Source organism: Oncorhynchus keta, chromosome 7, assembly GCF_023373465.1.
Source record: "Oncorhynchus keta strain PuntledgeMale-10-30-2019 chromosome 7, Oket_V2, whole genome shotgun sequence".
NCBI classification, from domain to species: Eukaryota; Metazoa; Chordata; class Actinopteri; order Salmoniformes; family Salmonidae; genus Oncorhynchus; species Oncorhynchus keta.
The window spans coordinates 17,966,372-17,986,193 of NC_068427.1; the positions used below are offsets into that span (position 1 = coordinate 17,966,372).

The 19,822-nt window shown below is 42.8% G+C and overlaps 1 protein-coding gene across 5 annotated transcripts in view; it reads right to left on the reverse strand.

Annotated features, from left to right (window-relative positions):
* Nucleotides 1-19,822, reverse strand: part of LOC118386109 (anion exchange protein 3-like) — a 101,325-nt gene that overhangs the window by 40,763 nt on the left and 40,740 nt on the right. For 4 of the 5 annotated variants that reach the window (XM_035773536.2, XM_035773538.2, XM_035773535.2 and 1 more), the window contains exons 3-5: nucleotides 3,452-3,617; nucleotides 1,700-1,959; nucleotides 900-1,123 (exon numbers count right to left, since the gene is read on the reverse strand). In XM_035773536.2, the coding sequence (XP_035629429.2) occupies nucleotides 900-1,123; nucleotides 1,700-1,959; nucleotides 3,452-3,617 (650 nt within the window). Of the gene's footprint in view, nucleotides 1-899; nucleotides 1,124-1,699; nucleotides 1,960-3,451; nucleotides 3,618-19,822 lie in introns of those variants that run through there. The other variant, XM_035773537.2, reaches the window with a different exon arrangement.

Here is a 19,822-nt window from a genome sequence, read left to right on the forward strand (position 1 = left end):
GAAAATAGTCATGGCCTCTAAACCCTCAAGCTGCATACTGGACTCTATTCCAACTAAACTACTGAAAGAGCTACTTCCTGTGCTTGGCACTCCTATTTTTAGTTCTGATGTACTGACCTGTTGCACCGTCTATAACCACTGTGATTATTATTTGACTCTGCTGGTAATCTATGAACTTTTGAACATCTTGAAGAACAATCTGGCCTTAATGGCCATGTACCTCCCCCCGGCACAGCCAGAAGAGGTCTGGCCACCACCCAAAGCATGGTTCCTGCCTTTCTAGAGAGTTTTCCCGAGCCACAGTGGTTCTATATCTGCATTGCTTGCTGTTTGGAGTTTTAGGCTGGATTTCTGTATAGCACTTTGTGACATCCGCTGATTTAAAAGGGGCTTTAAAAATATGTTGATTGATTGATTGAAAAAATCCAAGGGGACTGAATACTTTTGCAAGGCACTAGAAATGCTTTGATGTTTTTACATGTTCACTTAAAAACAGAAATCTACTGTCATCGGGCATAATGAGCATTGACTGTTTGAAGTGTACAAAATGAATAGCATAGTAGGACGAGCTGGTATTTGCATCGTTTGATGAGATTTTAAAGATCTTAAAATGTTAAGTACGGACCTCTGTCACACAAAACAAATATTGTAGGCACTGTACTATTTTAGTGCACTTCAGGTTTGCGTTTTCTTAATGTATCATTTATTATGCATATAATCTAGCTCGTAACATCCTAGTTTCACCTCGTGCCTTACGGCGAGGTGTGTTAACAAAATATGAAGTGTTAGATGGTTACTGGATATCGTAGTGAACAATACAAATGCCTGATTTGAAAATACTAATTGTTTCACACCACAGCCAATATACTGTCTATTGTCTTGCTAGCTACTGGACCCACCTGTTGTTGGACTCTTCATCACCTTCCTCATCCTCCGGTTGATCCCGAACCTCCTGTTGCTGTTCCCCCTCCTCCTCCTCCTCCTCCTCCTCCTCCTCCTCCACCACCACCTCCTCTGCCTTTGCCAATGTGGCCTTCTCTGGCGGCAGATGTTGTTCGCTCTCCATGTGGAAGGAAGTGAAAGGGAGAGCCGGATCCAAATCCTCCTCACTCCCCAAGCTAAACTGAGAGGAGACGTAGTTGGTTACAGTGGTCCTAGTACAAGGAATCCCTAACAGCTTCATCTGAAGGTTCAATCTAAAGGCCAGTTGATTGAGTTTAAGTGCCTGAACCGTGAGTGTCAGTTCAAGTCAGGTGCTGTCCTGTCCCAGTCAGGCGAACAAGGTGTCGAACATAGGACTCCTAGCTCTCCCTCTCTCTCTAGGGCACCTGTTAGACTAGTACTTGGCAGATCTTCATCTTTCCTGTGTCAGCTACTGCCCGCTTTTTATTAAAGGTCTCATATTACACAGTAGACCAAAATTCCCAGCCAACTCCACACATCACATGTTGAGCGTGACAGACATTTTTCTCTGGATCGGCTTTGAAATTAATATACTGAATGAATATATATAACAGATTAATATACTAGACTTCTACTTGCAACACTCAAAACATTGTAGCGCACTGTATAAAGAATAAAGGACACATAACAATAATACACAGCAAATTATCCAGTGTTAAATCAACACTGGGGTATTTGCTGTGCAGGCATTCTCATTGACCGTCAGACATTATCCCAACTTTCTTTGTTAAATTACCTGTGGTTGGTTGTCAGGCTGCTCAGTGGGCGTGGCCTCTTGGTCCCGCCCCTCTGTCTCAGACTCCGCCTCCTCCTCCTCATCTACCTCATGGATGGTGGGCGTGACCTCCGAGGGCGGCATGGAGGTCTTTTTTTTCTTTCGTTTCTTCTTGCGCCGGCGGTCGCTGTCCATGCTGAGCACCCGCTTGCGTAGGCGCTGGGGCGGGGGCAGGTGGGTGGACAGGGGGTGGTGAGTGTGGTGAAAGGTGTGCCGATGATCTGCGAAAGGGAACGTAGGAGTTTAAGTGAGAATAATGGCAAAGCATGCCGGCATAGTGCATTGTGTTTGTAAGAAGTGTTATGAGCATTTACAGACCCTTTATAACATCTTACAGGTTGTTTTCAATACAACTTCACTATATGGTGTAGAGTGTTCAATTTTCCTGCTTTGGGGCAAGCAGACCCAGAGCTCCGCTAAAACCATTGACAACTGCGTGCCGTTTGTTAAATAAATGTTAACTATTTGGTTGTAATGTCATTACCTCATGAAGAGCAAAAGTCAGACCTACAGATTTCAGATTATTCCATGCAAAACAATTGCTCACATTTAGCTCCATCATCAGTTAAGCAGCAAGTAACTGCATGCTTATGTGTCGGTGTAGGCACCTAGGGCGTGTTTGCCCTGGTGCTGTTGGTTGATGTTTACTTTGCAAGCTACAGGTAGAAACGTTGTACAGTTGGCTGAACATTTAGTGTTAAGTCGACCAAATGTACTTTTCTTCTCCAACTGTACTTCCCTTCTCCAACTGTACTTCCCTTCTCCAACTGTACTTCCCTTCTCCAACTGTACTTTTCTTCTCCAACTGTACTTCCCTTCTCCAACTGTACTTCCCTTCTCCAACTGTACTTTTCTTCTCCAACTGTACTTCCCTTCTCCAACTGTACTTTTCTTCTCCAACTGTACTTTTCTTCTCCAACTGTACTTTTCTTCTCCAACTGTACTTCCCTTCTCCAACTGTACTTTTCTTCTCCAACTGTACTTTTCTTCTCCAACTGTACTTCCCTTCTCCAACTGTACTTTTCTTCTCCAACTGTACTTCCCTTCTCCAACTGTACTTCCCTTCTCCAACTGTACTTCCCTTCTCCAACTGTACTTCCCTTCTCCAACTGTACTTTTCTTCTCCAACTGTACTTCCCTTCTCCAACTGTACTTCCCTTCTCCAACTGTACTTCCCTTCTCCAACTGTACTTCCCTTCTCCAACTGTACTTCCCTTCTCCAACTGTACTTTTCTTCCCCAACTGTACTTCCCTTCTCCAACTGTACTTCCCTTCTCCAACTGTACTTTTCTTCTCCAACTAGCGCAGTTAAGTAACAAGAGTGTTCAATTACGATTGCTGCTGACAGGCATGATATAGGCTACATTGATTGATAGAACATGTCAAATTGGCTAGATAGCTATTAACAGATCACTACAATATGGCAAGTTAACAAGGGTACTTTTAGGGGATAAGCTACACAATATCCAAATATTGTTTCATTTGCTTACCATTTATAGTGGCGATGACAGTAGCCCAACTGACAACTTTACTAGGATGAGGACTTGCCGATATCAAGCTGTTTCCAAAAGCATTATACCGGCAAGCTTAAGGAACCCCAACACTGATTCATGTTAGCAAAAACTGTTAAAAGCAGACACCCTGGGAACTTTTCCCCTGTGTTCTACAAAAGCATACCAGTATAGAAGTCTACAGATTGGTGAAAGGGCTTACACTCAAAATCCTTTTCGTTGTAGTTGCGGCCCATTTTGTCTCCGCTGCTGAACACGGACTCAGTGATGATGTCCCCGAACCTCTCCACTGATAATGCCTTCTCCCAGTCCTCCTCCTCCTCCTCCTCTTCCTGCTCCTCTGTGGAACCTTCCTCATCCTCCTCCTCCTGTAGGAGAGAGAGAGAGAGATACAGAGAGAGAGAGAGATACAGAGAGAGAGATACAGAGAGAGAGAGAGAGAGAGAGAGAGAGAGAGAGAGAGAGAGAGAGAGAGAGAGAGAGAGAGAGAGAGAGAGAGAGAGAGAGAGAGAGAGAGAGAGAGAGAGAGAGAGAGAGAGAGAGAGAGAGAGAGAGAGAGAGAATGAATAGGGGTTTGTGTATATGTTGTCAATGTCACAAATTCTGCAGTTACCAAGTGGTTTATAGTCAAGCTACATCAATCGCGTTCCTACATATGTAATTACTCCAATGTATTACAAAGGTTACCTAAATAAGCCAACTTTCAGTGTGTCAGTGAGTCGTCACAGACAGTGCAGTCCATTCACCATATGTGTGTATGTGCATGTGTGTAGGGTAAGTGATAGGAGAGGTAAAGGTCTGTAACAGTAGCATGACCAACTGTACCAGATAAGAGAAACCAAAATACGTTAACAGACAGTATCAGTGTCCGCTCCGTAGTACTACGTATATACAACGGGACCTGTCATTAGCCAATCTACTCACGTGCAGCGGATCGATGCAGCAGAGCGCTGAGAGAGGGTGAGGCTAGCCTAATGCACTGCTGGGCTCTCTACTAACACTTTTTCGTTGTTGTCATGTTGTGTTGCTACCATGTTGTGTTGTCATAAGCTGCTGCCATGTTTATGTTGTCGTCTTAGGGCTCTCTTTATGTGGTGTTGTGTTGTCTCTCGTGTCGTGATGTGTGTTTTGTCTTCTATTTTTATTCAATTCATTTTTAAAGCCACCATCCCCACAGGAGACCTTTTGCGTTTTGTTAGGCCATCATTGTAAATAAGAGATGGTTCTTAACTGACTTTCCTAGTTAAATAAAGGTCAAATAAAAACTGTAATAACACACTACTGTCGCTAATGAGCTTACAAAAAAAGAAGACACCTGTACCGTGTCAGATATAGAATTGAAATGTATTCAAATTGAGTTTGCAGCCCAATATATCACAGATGACTGAAATCGAACAAAACTGTTTTTACATAGAAACACCAGGTTTCATCGTTTAAAAAATACATGTTTATTAATTCTGAAAATATGAAAAATATGAATACCATTCCACTCGCGGCCACTAGGTAATTTGATTGCCGGAAAGGGCCCGACTAACACACTGTTTTGTGTAGAGCCTTCCCAGAGTTCCTTCCTTTAAATGAATTGTAGAGTTACCACCCATGACTGAATTTGACGAAGACAAGCTTGTTGCATCCTTTTTCAGTCCTCTGGAGTTCACCAAGTCAGCTCCTGAGTGAATATGTTTTTATTCAAATGTACTTTGTTTAAATGTCATAAAGAGTCAAAATCATGTTTTTCCCGAAATTGGATGATGCTTGAAGGAAACCAGATCAAAGTATGAAAAATGACTGTTCCTTCTACATTGATAAAGTTTGATCATAAAGTTACTGGTCCCCTCCCCATGTCAAACACTTGGATTCATTATTAAGGGGACAAGGTGACATCACCTTAACTCTCGTTTTAATACACCAATGGTAACATGATATTCCTTTACCTAATTAAAAGTACTGCCTTTTAACCAATATCGGCGAAGGTGTGTTTGCAGTGGGGCGTGGTTTATATAGCTAGATAGCTACTCTACTGCTGCCAAAATTTGACTGCAAGGTGTCAGCAAATATAATTAAAAGTTGACCCTATTCATCTATGGCAAAGATACATATGTGTTTCCCCTTTCATCTATGTCTGGTGCAAGCTAGTTACTGGCTAGCTGTGTCTTCAGACAGCATGGAACAAAAGGGGGGAAGGGTCGTTAAAAACTCATATGCAGTTAGTCAACACATCCGTCAGTGCTGCTTTGAACCGCATAACAAGAGATCAGCGTCAACTCACCATCAGTACGACCAAGAATATGTTTTCCGCGACGCGGATCCTGAGTTCTGCCTTACAAACAGGTCAACGGAATGGATCGCATGCAGCGACCCCCAAAAAAACGACTTCGTAAAAGAGGGAAACGTAGCGGTCTTCTGGTCAGACTCAGGACACGGACACATCGCGCACCACTACCTAGCATTCTTCTTGCCAATGTCCAGTCTCTTGACAACAAGGTTGATGAAATCCGAGCAAGGGTAGCATTCCAGAGGGACATCAGAGACTGTGACGTCCTCTGCTTCACGGAAACATGGCTCACTGGGAAGACGCTATCCGGGGCGGTGCAGCCAACGGGTTTCTCCACGCATCGCGCCGACAGAAACAAACATCTTTCTGGTAAGAAGAGTGGCGGGGGCGTATGCCTCATGACTAACGAGACATGGTGTGATGAAAGAAACATACAGGAACTCAAATCCTTCTGTTCACCTGATTTAGAATTCCTCACAATCAAATGTAGACCGCATTATCTACCAAGAGAATTCTCTTAGATTATAATCACAGCCGTATATATCCCCCCCGAAGCAGACACATCGATGGCTCTGAACGAACTTTATTTAACTCTTTGCCAACTGGAAACCATTTATCCGGAGGCTGCATTCATTGTAGCTGGGGATTTTAACAAAGCTAATCTGAAAACAAGACTCCCTAAATTTTATCAGCATATCGATTGCGCAACCAGGGGTGGTAAGACCTTGGATCATTGTTACTCTAACTTCCACGACGCATATAAGGCCCTGCCCCGCCCCCCTTTCGGAAAAGCTGACCACGACTCCATTTTGTTGATCCCTGCCTACAGACAGAAACTTAAACAAGAGGCTCCCACGCTGAGGTCTGTCCAACGCTGGTCCGACCAAGCTGACTCCACACTCCAAGACTGCTTCCATCACGTGGACTGGGACATGTTTCGTATTGCGTCAGATAAAAATATTGACGAATACGCTGATTCGGTGTGCGAGTTCATTAGAACGTGCGTTGAAGATGTCGTTCCCATAGCAACGATAAAACATTCCCTAACCAGAAACCGTGGATTGATGGCAGCATTCGTGTGAAACTGAAAGCGCGAACCACTGCTTTTAATCAGGGCAAGGTGTCTGGTAACATGACCGAATATAAACAATGCAGCTATTCCCTCCGCAAGGCTATTAAACAAGCTAAGCGTCAGTACAGAGACAAAGTAGAATCTTAATTCAACGGCTCAGACACAAGAGGCATGTGGCAGGGTCTACAGTCAATCACGGACTACAAGAAGAAACCCAGCCCAGTCACGGACCAGGATGTCTTGCTCCCAGGCAGACTAAATAACTTTTTGCCCGCTTTGAGGACAATACAGTGCCACTGACACGGCCTGCAACGAAAACATGCGGTCTCTCCTTCACTGCAGCCGAGGTGAGTAAGACATTTAAACGTCTTATCAGTTAACCACCTTATGACTGGCCAGCCACTTCAAGAGTCGCAAGGCTGCAGGCCCAGACGGCATCCCCAGCCGCACCCTCAGAGCATGCGCAGACCAGCTGGCCGGTGTGTTTACGGACATATTCAATGAATCCCTATACCAGTCTGCTGTTCCCACATGCTTCAAGAGGGCCACCATTGTTCCTGTTCCCAAGAAAGCTAAGGTAAGTGAGCTAAACGACTGCCTGGACCTGCCCCGTAGCACTCACTTCCGTCATCATGAAGTGCTTTGAGAGACTAGTCAAGGACCGTATCACCTCCACCCTACCTGACACCCTAGACCCACTCCAATTTGCTTACCGCCCAAATAGGTCCACAGACGACGCAATCTCAACCACACTGCACACTGCCCTAACCCACCTGGACAAGAGGAATACCTATGTGAGAATGCTGTTCATCGACTACAGCTCGGCATTCAACACCATAGTACCCTCCAAGCTCGTCATCAAGCTCGAGACCCTGGGTCTCGACCCCGCCCTGTGCAACTGGGCACTGGACTTCCTGACGGGCGGGCCGCCCCCAGGTGGTGGGGTGAGGGTAGCCAGGGAGGAAAATGTAGAGAGAGGAGGGAGTGAAGGATGCAACAACATCTCCTCTTCAAGAGGGCCACCATTGTTCCTGTTCCCAAGAAAGCTAAGGTAAGTGAGCTAAACGACTACCGCCCCGTAACTCACTTCCGTCATCATGAAGTGCTTTGAGAGACTAGTCCCCGCTGATCCTCAACACGGGGCCCCACAAGGGTGCGTTCTGAGCCCTCTCCTGTACTCCCTGTTCACCCACGACTGCGTGGCCACGCACGCCTCCAACTCAATCATCAAGTTTGCGGACGACACAACAGTAGTAGGCTTGATTACCAACAACGACGAGACGGCCTACAGGGAGGAGGTGAGGGCCCTCGGAGTGTGGTGTCAGGAAAATAACCTCACACTCAACGTCAACAAAACTAAGGAGATGATTGTGGACTTCAGGAAACAGCAGAGGGAACATCCCCCTATCCACATCGATGGAACAGTAGTGGAGAGGGTAGTAAGTTAAGTTCCTCGGCATACACATCACAGACAAACTGAATTGGTCCACTCACACTGACAGCGTCGTGAAGAAGGCGCAGCAGCGCCTCTTCAACCTCAGGAGGCTGAAGAAATTCGGCTTGTCATCAAAAGCACTCACAAACTTCTACAGATGCACAATCGAGAGCATCCTGGCGGGCTGTATCACCGCCTGGTACGGCAACTGCTCCTCAACCGTAAGGCTCTCCAGAGGGTAGTGAGGTCTGCACAACGCATCACCGGGGGCAAACTACCTGCCCTCCAGTACACCTACACCACCCGATGTTACAGGAAGGCCATAAAGATCATCAAGGACATCAACCACCCGAGCCACTGCCTGTTCACCCCGCTATCATCCAGAAGGCGAGGTCAGTACAGGTGCATCAAAGCTGGGACCGAGAGACTGAAAAACAGCTTCTATCTCAAGGCCATCAGACTGTTAAACAGCCACCACTAACATTGAGTGGCTGCTGCCAACACACTGGCATTGACACTGACCCAACTCCAGCCACTTTAATAATGGGAATTGATGGGAAATGATGTAAATATATCACTAGCCACTTTAAACAATGCTACCTTATATAATGTTACTTACCCTACATTATTCATCTCATATGCATACGTATATACTGTACTCTATATCATCGACTGCATCCTTATGTAATACATGTATCACTAGCCACTTTAACTATGCCACTTTGTTTACTTTGTCTACATACTCATCTCATATGTATATACTGTACTCGATACCATCTACTGTATGCTGCCCTGTACCATCACTTATTCATATATCATTATGTACATATTCTTTATCCCCTTAAACTGTGTATAAGACAGTAGTTTTGGAATTGTTAGTTAGATTACTTGTTGGTTATCACTGCATTGTCGGAACTAGAAGCACAAGCATTTCGCTACACTCGCATTAACATCTGCTAACCATGTGTATGTGACAAATAAAATTTGATTTGATTTGATGCCAAACAGGAGATGTAGGAAAAAAATGATGTATCACTGATGCAATTTCAATGTTGTTTGAGTTGCACTGTGTGTCACCAAATTTGCTTGAGATACTTTTACTCCAACGCTGCCCACTGCATCCAAGTTGATTGACATAGGCGTTTGAAAGAGCTGCCAGTGAAGGCGAGCTCATGACTATAAGCTCCCTGCCCACTCAGCCTGTCTTTTCAAACGTCCTGGTAGTTAGCCATGAGAGAAAAAGTACTTTCAGAATGACTGTTCAGAACCTTTAACACAATACAATATAGCTGTGTTCAAATACTCATACTAACAGCACTAACCCTACTATTTCAGACATAAATTCAGCATGTAGTTTGATTATTGGTCATAGTATAGATATAGTTAGTATGCCAAAAGTTCCCAGATGTCATACTACATACGACAAACTATGAAGCACATAAGCAGTGGACACAATTTCCATGCTTTTCGGGCCCATAAGGCAATTCTTCTGAAAATGGGCGTGGCTTCAAAAAATGTTCAGATTTGAAGAAAATGCCAGAAAATATGCAGCTGAAGAGAGGTTACAAATCCAATGCTTTAACTAATTATGACAAATGTTAAGAAGTGTTGAGCAATGTGAAAAAGTACCCTTACAAAAAAAAGATTGCAGTCAAGTGTAGTATAACTGTAGTATGCTGCAAATATTGCATCCAAATTAACACAGGTTCTTTACTGCAGTAATTTTGCAGTGTGACTGCAGTTAGAGTGCAAGATAACTGCAGTACACTATAGTTATTCTGCAATTACTGAATCCAAAATGCCACAGTTGACTGCACTTTTACTGCAGTTTCAAAACTGCAATCTTTTTTGTAGAGTAATGAATTTTCAAACAAGTTACGTTATGTTGGCAATGTGTTAGCTATGCTAGCCTTATGAACCACACAGTTGCTTGCATGTACCAGTATGTTAGCTATCTACCTGAAGTTGGTTGGCTACTAATACATCGAACTTGCCTGTAATATAAAGCATAACTAACTAACTACCAGCATAGCTAAGTGGTATAGTTATTTTTTGTTCTCAGTGGACATTGTTAGTGAAGTCGTAAGTTATGCTAGTTATGCTAGTTAGTCGTTGTTATGCTAACAAGCTAGCAAGAAGTTGCATAGCAACAGCATCAACTTCCGGCAGACAGGTGAAGCGCTTGTCCACTCAACTGAAATGATACCATTTCTTTACAATATGCTAAAATGAAGTAATAGTATGTAGTATATACTCATTAAGTATGTAGTATACAGTATGTTATCTGATGGTCCAATCGCATTCTATCCCCTATCAACACTTTTTAACTGTTGGTGCCAACGAGAATGACATAAGAAACTAGTCAAGATGACTAGCTTGATTGAGCCTCGGCCATGTATATCGAGTGTTACTGTATTACCTTATGTCTCACTTATTATGAAAATATATATGTTATTTTGAAGCTGAAAAAGTGGTCTACTCTAATGTATTTCATTCTACCTGTAGGCTATATTAATATTTATGTCTAAGATCCCAACAAACAAAATTTCCCTCCTGGGTGAGGATCCAAGGGGGGTTGTAAACTCTCTTTCTCTGCACTGCAATATGAAGAAGTCAAAAAAGGCCCAAAACTTTAACATCAAAACGTTGGACATTGAAACAATATTTCTAATATAAATAATGTGGGAAATGGTTGGTGGGGCTCTAAACAATAATCATGTCAATCAGTTGTTGTTTTGTGATATCATTAAGGACAGTATAACCAAATAACGGTATCTCTACAAATGTATACGTCCCAGTTATCAGATGTACATTTAAATGTTGTGGAAGTTATATGATTAAATATGAAACTATTTGTGAGAAGATGAAATGTGATTTTAGCTTTCTAAATGAGATTGTTTTTCATGTAAAGTTTTACCCAGTCAGTAACCACGCCCATTTGAGCACAGACATTATCCCAGGAGAGTTTATGAAAGGACTCCTAACAAAATGTACATTAGACCAGACAGCGTGGTGCAGTGGCTGCACGGCTGAGAAATGGTTTAAAGACTTCAATACCAGAAAATGTTTATACTCTCTGAAGAAGAAGAAGAAGAAGAAGAAGAAGAAGAAGAAGAAGAAGAAGAAGAAGAAGACTGCACAGGAACATTCAGCTTACAGCTGTTTATGCACTGTTAGCCTAGGAAACTTGATTGAAGACCAGAGTCAAATAAGGGAAAGGGGATATCTAGTCAGTTGTACAACGAAATGCATTCCACTGAAATGTGTCTTCCGCCTTTAACCCAACCCCTTTCAATCAGAGAATTGCGGGGGGCTGCCATAATAGTCATCCACGTCTTCAGCGCCCAGGGAACAGTAGGTTAACTGCCTTGCTCAGGGGCAAAATGACAGATTTTTGCCTTCTCAACTCTGGGATTCAATCCAGCAACTTTTCGGTTACTGGCCCAATGCTCTAACCACTAGGCTACCTGCAATTTCCTCTCACTGCTATAGGTATCTCTAGGGTATCTATTCTAAATAATTAGAGTGAATGACAAGGCCCGCTTAACACTGAGTGGTACAGCTCTGGAAGATCCGTTCTAACAGACACTCCGAGACCAAGTTGCTATGAGTACAAAGGACATGGTGACCTCTGGTGAACACTTAGTGACTTACACAACCAGAGACTTTCTTTCAACTGACTCCCCAGAAAATGGACCGGGCGATTTCAACAGAGATGACAAAGACATACAAGCGTAAATATGTGCATTACATTTTTAAATTTGAATGAGTGGTTGTTGGGGTGCTAAATATCCATATTTACGATGAGCGTATTATTCAACTGTATGTACGACAGTTGAATTCCTTCGTCTCTCCTTCTCCCGCTCTTTCGTTCTCCACCCCTTTTCATTGTATAACCAGCCGTCATAGGGACTTTTCATTGCATTATGCTAATATTCAATACTATGCTGTGTGTGTGTTTGTGTATTTCTGTGTGATTATTTCATTAGTTAGTAAATAAATAATTAAGACAATTTGTGTAAGCTGATTCATCATGGATACTAGGGTTCGTGCAGATGTATAGGATACTATGATGTTCAGAATGAGACTGAAATAGGAGCAAATGCGTGACGGATGATGGATAGTATATTGAGATATTGAGTTAAATTGGGAAATAGTAACTCGTTAACTAAAATGTTCCCGGGGTGCCCCAGATTACCACTTAATTAATTGTTATATGATTCATTTATTTGCGAAATAATTTAACTTGGTATATAATTATTTGATAAATAGCCATCACTGCATTAATGGTAGTCACATCACGACATCATGTGCTTATGATCATATATTTATACAAATTCAACTAACTGTTGTAGTTTTTGGTTCTTCATTAAATATTTGGCAGCCATCAAATAATACTTTTTGGGTTTTCAAATAACTTGCATATATTCAAATACCTTCAAATATTAATTGTTTTTCTGAGACTTGTATTTGAATATCAAAGAAAATCTATATCAACTATATTTGACTGCCTTGAGTATTTGAATTGTTGGAATTTTCAAATAAATGACAAAATACAACTATTTTCTGCCCAGGTCTGCATGTGACGATAGCTCAGATGCACATTGTCAGAGGGGGCTTTTAGAGATGAGGTAGCCTCACCCTTTAGCTCCCATTGGCCTCCAGAAGCTTTCATCTGGGCTTTGAAGTAAAGACAAGAAGGGGTGGGGGTTGTTTGTTGAGGTGAGAAGGACCAACAGGTGCCTGTTCGGGAGGACAAAAACTGACAGGTACACTGTGTTGTTACTTGTTATAAGCATATATGAGCATTGGCCACCTGTTTTACAGTTGCACCAATACCACAACCATAATTTCTTCACAACAAGTGTTCTGTATAAAACTATATTTCGATTCAAACACATCTGACAATGCACATAACTGCCCTGGTTTAAAAAGCATAATTAATATTTCATATGCTGTGGGTAGGAAAATCCAGCACAAAGAAGATCATTAAAATATTTAGAAGGTGCTGATAAGTGGAGTGATGCTGTGTGTGTGTGTGTGTGTGTGTGTGTGTGTGTGTGTGTGTGTGTGTGTGTGTGTGTGTGTGTGTGTGTGTGTGTGTGTGTGTGTGTGTGTGTGTGTGTGTGTGTGTGTGTGTGTGTGTGTGTGTCTTTCATCCAGACTCCATCTTTGACCTTACAGTAATACAGACGACACTACCTGTGAAGTCAGATGATATAGCATTCTCCCCATCACAGACAAGTGTTTGGCCATGTGCCTGAGCCCAGTCCTCTGTGTGTGCGCGCTCGCTCACTTGTGCATGCATGTGCATTTGTGTTGGTCAGTTTCTGGGCATTTGTAATCATGACAATGTCAGTCACTATGTCACTCTTGTCGCCTCCTATCTCCTTTGCATAATCTATGCTGACATAGTCCATGCCTGGATGCCATCCATCAAAATCTGTACTGATGCTTATGATGTCTTTATGCTACAGGCTAATGTCCAAAAAACAACCGGAGACACTCTACTACAAGAACTGAGTAAAGTGGTGATCTCCATGGTGGATACACTGTTCTCCCAAGGGGGCCAAGAGGTTTATGTCAACTAAGTAAGTCAAGTCACAGGCTAATAATCTCATTTCATGTGAGTTATTTTATGTTAGGAAGTTACTCTCTGGCTATGAATGAGGGAGGTAATGTATGACTGTATGACAGGAATACCTAGGATAGGATAAGTAATCCTTCTCACCCCCCCCCCCTTTTAAGATTTAGATGCACTATTGTAAAGTGACTGTTCCACTGGATGTCATAAGGTGAATGCACCAATTTGTAAGTCGCTCTGGATAAGAGCGTCTGCTAAATGACTTAAATGTAAATGTAATGTTTAGTACTGTATATTCAGATGAGTGGAATACAGTATTCAATCAGTATTCACTGTACTGTCAAGCTCACTGTCACAGTTAAAAATGGAATTCAAGGTTTTATCATGTTCAAACAACATTCGTCGAGTTGAGACAAGTGTCTTTATACACCTATTGTACAGGCACACAAATATTTGTTCCAAATCTCCGCTTCAACTGAGAAAAGGACAGAGGTAAAGAAGCAAAAGCACGATTTGAAGCATATTGCTTTTGACAACTATCTAAGCATCACATTGTACTCCCAACACAAGCATATTGGCCTGAACAGTGTTTGTCTCTCGTCTCTTCATCCTGCACATTGTATCTGGCTATTGTGTGAAGGGTAATTGCCTTGTTGCTACATGTGGGCTTGAAAGAGTGCAGAAAAAAGGTTATGGATTGCATTTACATTTGTGACACTGGTGAGACAAACAAAGGACGGCGCTAGGAATTCAGGATTGGCCTACAGATGTGTTTGTTCTCTCTTCACCATGGCTCTGAATAAACTGCAGATAGAGTTAGAAATGTCACAAGCAGCAGGCTCTGCCAGGTGTGATTATGCTGTGATACTTAGAAGTCATTTGGGGTTTAGTACGGTACCCTGCGTCACTACTTCATTGCTAGAGACCAGCGCAAGGGGGAGTTAGAGCACTGATTATGCTTTTGTGTCCCAAGGCGCTACTGTGTCTCTGTAGTACTGTAGCCTACTCCCGACCAGTCACGTTGTACAGCGCCTTAGTGGTGCAGCGATCTAAGACACTGCATCGCAGAGCAAGCTGTGTTGCTACAGATGCTGTTTCAATACCCGTGTCACGCCCTGACCTTAGAGAGCCTGTTTATTTCTCTATTTGGATAGGTCAGGGTGTGATTTGGGTAGGCATTCTAGTTTTCTATTTCTTTGTTGGCCGGGTATGGTTCCCAATCAGAGGCAGCTGTCTATTGTTGTCTCTGATTGGGAATAATACTTAGGCAGCCTGTTTTCCACCTGAGTTTGTGGGATTTTGTTTTTGCATAGATGCTGTGGAGCCTGCAGAACTTTACGTTAGTTTGTATTTTGTTGTTTTTTGGTGTCATTTGAAAATAAAGTAAGATGTACACTTTCCCCGCTGCGCTTTGGTCTCATTCCGACGACGGACATAAGAACCCGTGCCGGTCTTGACTGGGAGACCCATGAGATTACTGTAGGTTTTTGGTTTCTCTCCCTCTAAAAACAGAAATAAATATTTATAACGAACTGGCTTTACTTACAAATTAGTAACAATGTCTCACCCCATTTTCAAGAATGGCCTTTTTCTCGCTCTTTTTACATTATCATCTCCAAAATATTGTTATTTTGGAAGCAGAGCAATTATTATTAATTTAGAATTATATAAAAGCCCCTTGGATATTCTCACAGATATATTATTAACCCTGTTATTAGCAGGGCAATATATACAGTATTGGTCATATTGGTCATGGCACCCGAGTGGCGCACAATGGGATTGCCTTGCAGTTCTTCAGCTGTATCCACTGAAATAGCAGTGGGCGAGCAAGGTTCAAGTCATTAGGGCAAGGGGCACGGGATGGGGGAAGGGGGTTGGAGGAAGGGGGAGGGTGGACCCCCACCCCACCCTGCCACACTGGGTAGCCACAGAGCAACAATTTAAGGGGCATTGCACTAATAATGGGCTGAAACATTCCCGCTGTTCTTAGTGCCAGTCTGCATGCTCAAACTAAAACAATGTAACTAATAATGGCGTGAAAAATGCCCCTTAGATATGATTTCGGAGGGCAGATATTATTGAATATTAAAGCATTAGACCTCTCACTGAAGGCGTCACTGAAAAGTTATACTTAAATCCGAACTGGATTTACTGGAAAAGGATATGTAAAGCACACATTTGGAAACCCCAAACTCTAAAAGTAATTGGAAAGATAGATACAAATTATTTGTGACATTGTGGTTACAATAAACAATGTAAACAAGATGCTGTGTTTTTATTTAAAATACTGATTGACTGCTGGTGGCATTTTGAAAACAGGTTTTCAAAAACTTGTAGGCCGATTAGCAGGACAATAGACTCTTTATTGCCCGGCTACTGTAGGTGTGACACCTTTTCAGTATTCTTCACCCTGCCACAAACTCCACCTTTAACACAGTTACCATTCAAAAACGAGCTGTTTATCAAAAGAAAAAAAGATGACATTGCGACCAAAGAGAACAGACGAAATGGACATCGTTTTCATCAAGCCAGCTTATTTCTATGGCGCTACCTGTTCCAGGGTTAGGACCATAACCACGACAGGATCAACAAAGCTAAAGGTAGTTTGGTTTCAGTGCATTTTCTTCAAAGAAATGTATATAGCCTGTCAATGTGTAGGCATACTGTGTAATAAAATTGATAATGAAATAAAGGTTAATAAATCAAAAAATGGTGTACTAAAAACGTGATGTGTTTTTGCAGAGCATACAACCATGCCGGCAACCCTCCGTGGTGATCAGAGGACAAAGGGCTGGACGACAGGCCGCACCGGAAAAATACATGGTTGCCAAGAAAACGGTTACTTTTGCTAGATTATTCAAACGTGTATGCAGCATTTGTGTGTTGGGAGTCACTTCTAATTCTTAATTGATCTACCGGTTCCATCATTGGCCACTGTAATCGATGGGGGCTCAGGGTGGTACCATTCTGCTCATCTGATGAAGGTGCACATGGATCAGATTCAAACTTTGAAGACCGAGATTGAGTCATTGAAGGCAGACCATCAGAAAGAGAAACATTATCTGAGGGCAGAGGTACAGGCAACAGCTGATGCATTGGTCCAGAGCCAGGCGGCATTGGTGGAGAGTCAGGCATAGAAAGACGCGTTGAAAAGGGTGAGGAACGAGATGGAGTCACAATCCATGCCAGCCACACCTGTGAGCTCTGGAACTCCACCTCCGACAGGCAGAGTCAACATACCTGGTGGGTTTATCAGGTCGTTGGTTCACCCTGACATTTATATTCCTCTTCTGACAACAGAACTTGACCAACTGCTCACCAGGCACAGCAAGGGCTGTCCGGACGATGTGTAACCGAAGAGAAATAACATGGGTGTAAGAATACCAACTGGGATGTATCCTGAGGCAAATGTGGCTTACCAGTGAATCTCTGGGTGTTCATCATTAATACTGTGTTTCAGAAGTTTCTGTTCATGAGTGATGCAACCCGAAAAAGCATTAAAGTGGGGCTTGAGGTCACTGAGAAAGTCTGGACATGGCCTGCTCTCCCTTATGTAAAGAATTAGGCACTTTCCCATATTTACTATATGTACTGTAGCCTATGTTTACTTGTCAGACTGCACAATAGCCTAATAATCTTCAAAATGCTTTATTGCCCAAATGTAAAAGCATGTCAGATAAAGCATATACTGTACAGTACTGTATTTCTTCATCAGCATCTTTATGCTTTCGTTAATAAAATAATGATAAAAATACTATTTCACAAATTACTATGGGAATAAATATCACTGAATTACAGAAATATTGGAACAATGTTGTCTAATGAAGGTCAACAAACTGTTGCTTACTGGAAAATACTCTTTCAAACACACACGGTCACGTAGTACAGTGCCATCATGGCGATTAACAGGTGGCTGGACAATAGACTTGCCTAGAAGGAGGGTAGGAGGATAATTATATTGTCAAATGTATTTCTTAGTTAGGTTGGCTGTATCACAATCGGCAGTGATTAGTTACACAGGTATGCAAACTTCTTTAGTGCTGTGAATAGTTTGGAAGTGACCACACAGCAAAATATCCAAGGACCTGGGAGTCCGATTTGACTGGATTCCTTTGGGCTCCAGAGGTCCTGCCTCCCTGATCTCCCCTTGTTACTGCAGCTGACATAGTGCTGAAGCTGGCTGGTGGCTGCTTGGATGACATCACCATGGTAACCCAGTCCCATTTGGCCCCTGGGGATAGGGCTTGCCTACATGTGGTTTATGTTAACCCCACTGTTGCTGACCCCCACCCATCCCACCTCACCCTACACCAGTGGGGATCAGATGTGCCATCGCTCTAGCTGAGGTAAACGTTGGAAGAGCAGACAAACTAAACGAGACAGGGCTCCACCTTAGCTTGAGATTTATTGTGTGTGTGTGTGTGTGTGTGTGTGTGTGTGTGTGTGTGTGTGTGTGTGTGTGTGTGTGTGTGTGTGTGTGTGTGTGTGTGTGTGTGTGTGTGTGTGTGTGTGATAACTGATCCTCCCACCTGCAAAAGTAACAATTCTAAGCATATTGTAGTAGAAAAATGATATGCCGCCATACATGGTGACTCATCAGTATCCACTTACTGGAGCTCATTCTGTGAGACTGCATACTCCTAATACATTGAATCTAACACACACACACACACACACACACATTAATAGTCCCATAGCCCCAGTATGAGTCATCACTGCTAAACCCATTTAATCAGACTGAATATCATCCATTGATTCTGCAGCAGAGAATACTAAAAGAAGAGTGGGATATGTTCAGCATTTTCACCTTGAGGATATACAGTGGGGCAAAAAAGTATTTAGTCAGCCACCAATTGTGCAAGTTCTCCCACTTAAAAATATGAGAGAGGCCTGTCATTTTCATCATAGGTACACTTCAACTATGACAGACAAAATTAGAAAAAAAATCCTGAAAATCACATTGTCGCATTTTTAATGAATTTGTTTGCAAATTATGGTGGAAAATAAGTATTTGGTCACCTACAAACAAGCAAGATTTCTGGCTATCACAGACCTGTAACTTCTTCTTTAAGAGGCTCCTCTGTCCTCCACTCGTTACCTGTATTAATGGCACCTGTTTGAACTTGTTATCAGTATAAAAGACACCTGTCCACAACCTCAAACAGTCACACTCCAAATTCCACTATGGCCAAGACCAAAGAGCTGTCAAAGGACACCAGAAACAAAATTGTAGACCTGCACCAGGCTGGGAAGACTGAATCTGCAATAGGTAAGCAGCTTGGTTTGAAGAAATCAACTGTGGGAGCAATTATTAGGAAATGGAAGACATATAAGACCACTGATAATCTCCCTCAATCTGGGGCTCCACGCAAGATCTCACCCCGTGGGGTCAAAATGATCACAAGAACGGTGAGCAAAAATCCCAGAACCACACGGGGGGACCTAGTGAATGACCTACAGAGAACTGGGTCCAAAGTAACAAAGCCTACCATCAGTAACACACTATACCGCCAGGGACTCAATTCCTGCAGTGCAAGACGTGTCCCCCAGCTTAAGCCAGTACATGTCCAGGCCCGTCTGAAGTTTGCTAGAGAGCATTTGGATGATCCAGAAGATTGGGAGAATGTCATATGGTCAGATGAAACCAAAATAAAACTTTTTGGTAAAAACTCAACTTGTCGTGTTTGGAGGACAAAGATTGCTGAGTTGCATCCAAAGAACACCATACCTACTGTGAAGCATGGAGATGGAAACATCATGCTTTGGGGCTGTTTTTCTGCAAAGGGACCAGGACGACTAATCCGTGTAAAGGAAAGAATGAATGGGACCATGTATCGTGAGATTTTGAGTGAAAACCTCCTTCCATCAGCAAGGGCATTGAAGATGAAACGTGGCTGGTTCTTTCAGCATGACAATGATCCCAAACACACCGCCCGGGCAATGAAGGAGTGGCTTCGTAAGAAGCATTTCAAGGTCCTGGAGTGGCCTAGCCAGTCTCCAGATCTCTACCCCATAGAAAATCTTTGGAGGGAGTTGAAAGTCCGTGTTGTCCAGCAACAGCCCCAAAACATCACTGCTCTAGAGGAGATCTGCATGGAGGAATGGGCCAAAATACCAGCAACAGTATGTGAAAACCTTGTGAAGACTTACAGAAAATGTTTGACCTCTGTCATTGCCAACAAAGGGTATATAACAAAGTATTGAGAT